At 41.4% G+C, this 5,109-nt stretch overlaps 1 protein-coding gene across 1 annotated transcript; it reads left to right on the plus strand.

Annotated features, from left to right (window-relative positions):
* The first annotated feature begins 3,774 nt into the window (after positions 1-3,774).
* LOC109399208 (clavesin-2) lies at positions 3,775-5,109 on the plus strand. Its single transcript, XM_019671646.3, is given in 2 exon segments — positions 3,775-4,620; positions 4,692-5,109. Coding segments are annotated over 2 exon segments (963 nt in total). The 5' UTR covers positions 3,775-3,891; the 3' UTR covers positions 4,926-5,109.

Genomic DNA, 5,109 nt, shown 5'->3' on the forward strand with positions numbered 1-5,109 from the left:
CCTGCATTCGTTTATAAATGACGTTGCATTTCATGGGGAAGGGGTGTCGGTGTCATATCAGGCTGGATTCATGTCTACCTTCGTGACAGAGCAGTGAAAGCGACTCTCCACGAGGTGAGTGTAATTTACATTCACCTCGTGGAGAGTTGCCTTCGCAGCTCCCTCACGACCTCCGTATGCGTGTGCGACCTCTCTACTCTATTCGGTAAAGTTTTAGACGAAATCACAAGGTAAAAGTCGTCCATACATCGTTTCTTGATTGCACGCTTCTGAGTTGAGAAAGTGAGTGTAACTCTTTCCAAGTGAGTGTTCCTATCCCTGAATCCAGCTAGGTTTTTTTTAAAGATTCCTACAAAATTCACAATTCTACCGTGATTCCTTCATACCGTGATTGCTCTTTCCAGAGTTGCTTTAGAAGTTTATCCCGGTATTCCTTTGGACTCTTTTTGTATTATTTCGAGAATTCAGGGATTCCTCCGGGGATTCTTTTAGGGATTTCTCTGCGGATTTTTTTCAGACTCCTTGTGGAATTTCTTCCGAGATTTCTCCAGGGATTCTTTCAGAGATTTTTCCAGCATTCTCAAAGTTTTCTCCTGGTATTCTTTCAGGGATTTCTTTTGAAGTTTTTTCAATGATTACTCTAAAATTCGTTTAAGGATTTCATCTTTGATTCTTCCTGCGATATCTCCTGGGATTCTTTCACAGACTTCTTTCGTAGATTTAGGAATTCCATCAAAAATTACCCCCTCGACTTCTTTGTTGGGTCCTCTTGGGAGTTCTTTCTTCCGAAGAACCTTCCGGTATTCTTTCACGTATTCCTGAATTCTTTCAATGGTTCCCTCAGAGATTTCTGCAGCAATTCCTTCATTGATTCTTCTCGGATTTCCTTTGGGCATTTTGCCCAGGATTTCTTCAGGGAGTTCTCCTGCGATTTTTTAAATTCTTCTTCTAAGAATCCTATCGTGATTCCTCCCGGGATTCCTTCCGGTATTTCTCAAGATTTTTATCTTGAGATTTTTGGCAGAGTATACCCTCCGGACTCTTTCAAGGATTTCTGTCGGGATTTTTTCAGTGCTTCATCCCAGGAAAATCTGATTCTCTCTCAGGAATTTCTCCCGGCATTTCCGTAAGGTTTTTTTTTTTGAGGGATGCCTCCCGTGATTCCTTCCGATATTTCTAGGACTTCTCCTGGAATTTTTCATTAAACTGAGCTCCTCCAAATAATATTTCTTTGATTCATGCGAGGATTAGGGTAATGTTCGCCAATGCTCTAGTCTTCGCCCCCCCCCCCCCATACAAATCCCATTTTTTATGTATGAAATGGCGAAGATTAGAGCATAATTTTAGGGGGGCGAAGTCTAGTGTTTTTGAGAAATGGATCCAACGATAGTGTAATGAGTCATCTATTAGGCACAGACAAACAGACGTAACACTTGCGTAATTTCCATCGACCACGCTTTTAACGATCATTTTAAATTTTTATAGTTGTGGATTTCACGACCAGAGGCGCGCGCATCGTTTTTCTATGCGTTTGACGTTTCACACTAGCGCCTTCTGTTGACGATATGGCACAACACAGTGATTCGTGCAACTTTTCCACCAGGTGATGGTAGTGTGAACTGGGCGATGGATTTCCATGAAAATGGTTCAAGCTGTTACGTCTGTTTGTCTGTGTATTAGGTATGGTAAAATATGTTACAAGGGGAAGGAGGATATCAAAATTTGATTAAAAAAATGGGAACCTTATAGATACTCCCTTATTAAAAAAATCTGGACCGACGGAAAACCGGCAGTGAGAGACAATACACATTCCAAATTTCTAAAGATTTAAGCACTAAAACCAAAATTACAGTCCATTGAAGCATGCACTCTCCACAAGGACAACTGTACTGCGGTAAAATAGAAAAAATCCAACGGGGTTGCGGTGGTTTCGACCGCCGCAGTCGTTCCGCAAACGTCAAAAGTGCTCGGTTCACGCTAAAAAGCTCTCACTCACTTGGTTGCCATAAAATTCAAAAATAATGAAAATTGTTTCATTTATGGTTTATGTAGTCGCAATTGCTGCCACAACATGTAACTTATTTCTAAACTATATTAGGTGTAATTTTAGCACTTTAGTATGCAGCTGTACGCCATTAAACATAATTTAGATTCTTAACTATTTATTTTTGTTTCAAGGTTGTGTGCATACTTTTTGAAGTGTGCAGCAGTTTGACGTTTGCGGAACAGGTCTTCTTTGTCTTCTTCACTCCGCCAGGTTGGAAGATTTTTCTGGATAAGCAATATTTTAGAAAATGCCGTTTCAGTATGAAAACTTTTTTTAATCGTTAGTATTTCAATTCTCGAAGAACTAAACGATTCACTTAAATATTGTTTTTTCCCACGATGAAAATCCATATTGAACGAAGTAGTCGATGTTTTAAGTGTAAAATGTTAAAAACATGTTTTGTAAACCAACTATGCATTTATTTAGGAAACCTAGTGTGAAACGTCAAACGGAAAGAAATTCGATCTGCGCGCCTCTGGTTGTGAAAGCTGAAAGCTACAACTGAAGATTTGAAATGATCGTTAAAAGTGTGGTCGATGGCTATTTGTGCTATTTTCATGGTGAAGACACTCAAACGCTAGCAATACTTTATTCGCTGCTGCTTCAAAATTATGAGAATTCCACCTTCCACGATATGAAACATATTTTTGAATTTAACAATATTTTGATTATTTTAAAGGGATTTGAATGACACCATTGAAAAATAGAACGATGACTAGGTCGGCGTTCAGTCAGAGTGTACTACGTGAATTTCCGGGAAGGTATAGATTAGCTGAGGAATTCGTTTAACCTGAACTTTTCGACGTTATTTTGATGCAGATGTGTCAATACAAATAAGAATAATAGTATTTCTGAAAATAATGCCAGAGATTTGAAATTTCAAGTGCTTGCAGGACATTTTCTCGAAATCATTGAAAAACAGATGGTCTGTACTGACTTAACGCCGACCACTTGTTCCTTCACACTTCTACATTTAAATTTTCACGTAAAATTTAACGGTTTCCACAAAAAACAGTGCTGTCCATTTCACCACGAGTGTTTATTATGCCTCGAACCCGCCTACACCTTGGCAAAAACCAGCAAATATTGCTGGCTTCCCGCGAAACAAACATACTGTGTCCATCACACTTGCCGATTCGTTTTATTCGTATTAAAAAATAAGTTATCTTCAGAAAGATTTATATTCAAAAAGAGTAGAGATAATTAATGAGGAGAAAATTAATGGAATGTGGAATGTCTATAGCTTACATTACGTTAGTCCCACAAAAAAGTATGATATGAAGGGAAGAGAATTGAAGGTTGAGTAGCGTAATTTATGGACGTTCTCTGTAAAATTCGAAGGGCCAATTCATTGAACAAACAATATTTCACGCAGCTATCTTATAATCGAATTGTGCATATGTACACATCTATAATCAAATTCCAATCAGTTTTAGTATTTGCGCGTTGAATATATGCAGAATTTACATTCTGTTTACTTCCATACTGATACAGCTCCATGCCATTCTCCACACATGCACCTCATTGTAAACCACAACCTTAGCAATGCATTTTAAAAGTAAAAGCGAAAACATTACTGGCACGAGGTTACCAATTCACTGAGGGAGCCAGCCGGTTCTTGGTTTACCCACATTCGCTACAAACAAGCAAACTGATAGTGAAACGCTCACACAGTGAGTCGGAAGTCTCAGTTGTTGTTACATAGACATATAGCTCTATACCTACTCGTCGTTTCTTCCGCGTTGAAATCGCCATCGTCTGTCTGCATACAACAACTGCAGTTCACTTTGAACCACGCGCGCGCTGCCTCATCCATAGTCGTCGTCGTCGTCATTATAGTCGCCATGGCCAGTGTGGGATCAGTTGGGTATAGTGTGGAAAAGAGGCCCAAAGAATACCACCCCTATAGCTCCAATCTAACGGATGGAGAACGAAGTCTCGCCAAAAATCAGCTGGGAGAAGATGACACCCTCCGAAGGCAGGCTTTGCAACAAATGCGAGAAATGATTGCCGCCCACCCGCACATCCGGAAATGTCGAACGGATCCCGCGTTTTTGTTGCGCTTTTTGAGAGCCCGGAAATACAACTTGGCGGAAGCGATCGAGACTCTGGAGCGGTACCTCTCGATGCGGCAAGTGTTTCGGATTTGGTTCGAAAATCTGGACCCCGAGGATAAGTACATGAAGCAACTGCTGGCAACGGAAGGGGCGCTACCGCTGGGAGTGGACAACCGTGGCCGAATGGTTGCGCTGGTCAAGGTTCGAAACTTTGACGCTACCAGGTATACCTGCCATCACTTGGGCCGATTTACGCATATGGCCTTGGAGGCGTTCTACGACGATGAACAGGTTCAAATTGGTGGAGGGGTTGCGATCGTTGACTGCCAAGATGCCACAATGGCTCATTTCACCTTGTTCAAGCTGTCCGACATCAGGAACTTCATGGAGTGTTTGAAGCATGCACTGCCCGTGCGCGTTCAGGAAGTCCATTTGATCGGTCTACCGCGCATCGGGGCGGCGATCGGTGATCTCATCCTCAGTTTTGCCAGTGCCGAGATGAAGCGTTAAATCAATGTGAGTTGTTTGGTGTTAGATTGATGGCTGATGTTTACAAAGATAATGTCCGATAATAATTTACTCAACAGTTTCACGCAAACCTGTCCGACGCGCTCAAGCTACTGGATGTGGACCTGTTACCCGTGGAATACGGTGGATCTCAGAGTGCAGCGGACGTTACCGAGAGATTGAGGGATCGATTGGCGGCCAGCAGGGAAATTTTACTGCAGTTGGATGAGCTGGAGATCGATGGAGGCCCCTATGCCGGGTTCTGGAACCAGGGCAAAGATGAGGATGTGGAGTTTGGGATGGAAATAGACTGAGCATCGTGTCGCGTGTATTGCCTTGCTGGCCAGTGTGTCTACTCAGATTTCATTAGCTGAATAATTTGTTTATAGTTGTTGCGTATAAGATTATCTGCATTCACTATTGTTAAGCGAACATGTTAAATATGTTCATCTTGTTTTCTTATAATATAATAGCTATAAAGGTGGTTTTATACAAGTA

The sequence above is a fragment of the Aedes albopictus genome, chromosome 2, assembly GCF_035046485.1.
Source record: "Aedes albopictus strain Foshan chromosome 2, AalbF5, whole genome shotgun sequence".
Lineage (NCBI taxonomy): Eukaryota > Metazoa > Arthropoda > Insecta > Diptera > Culicidae > Aedes > Aedes albopictus.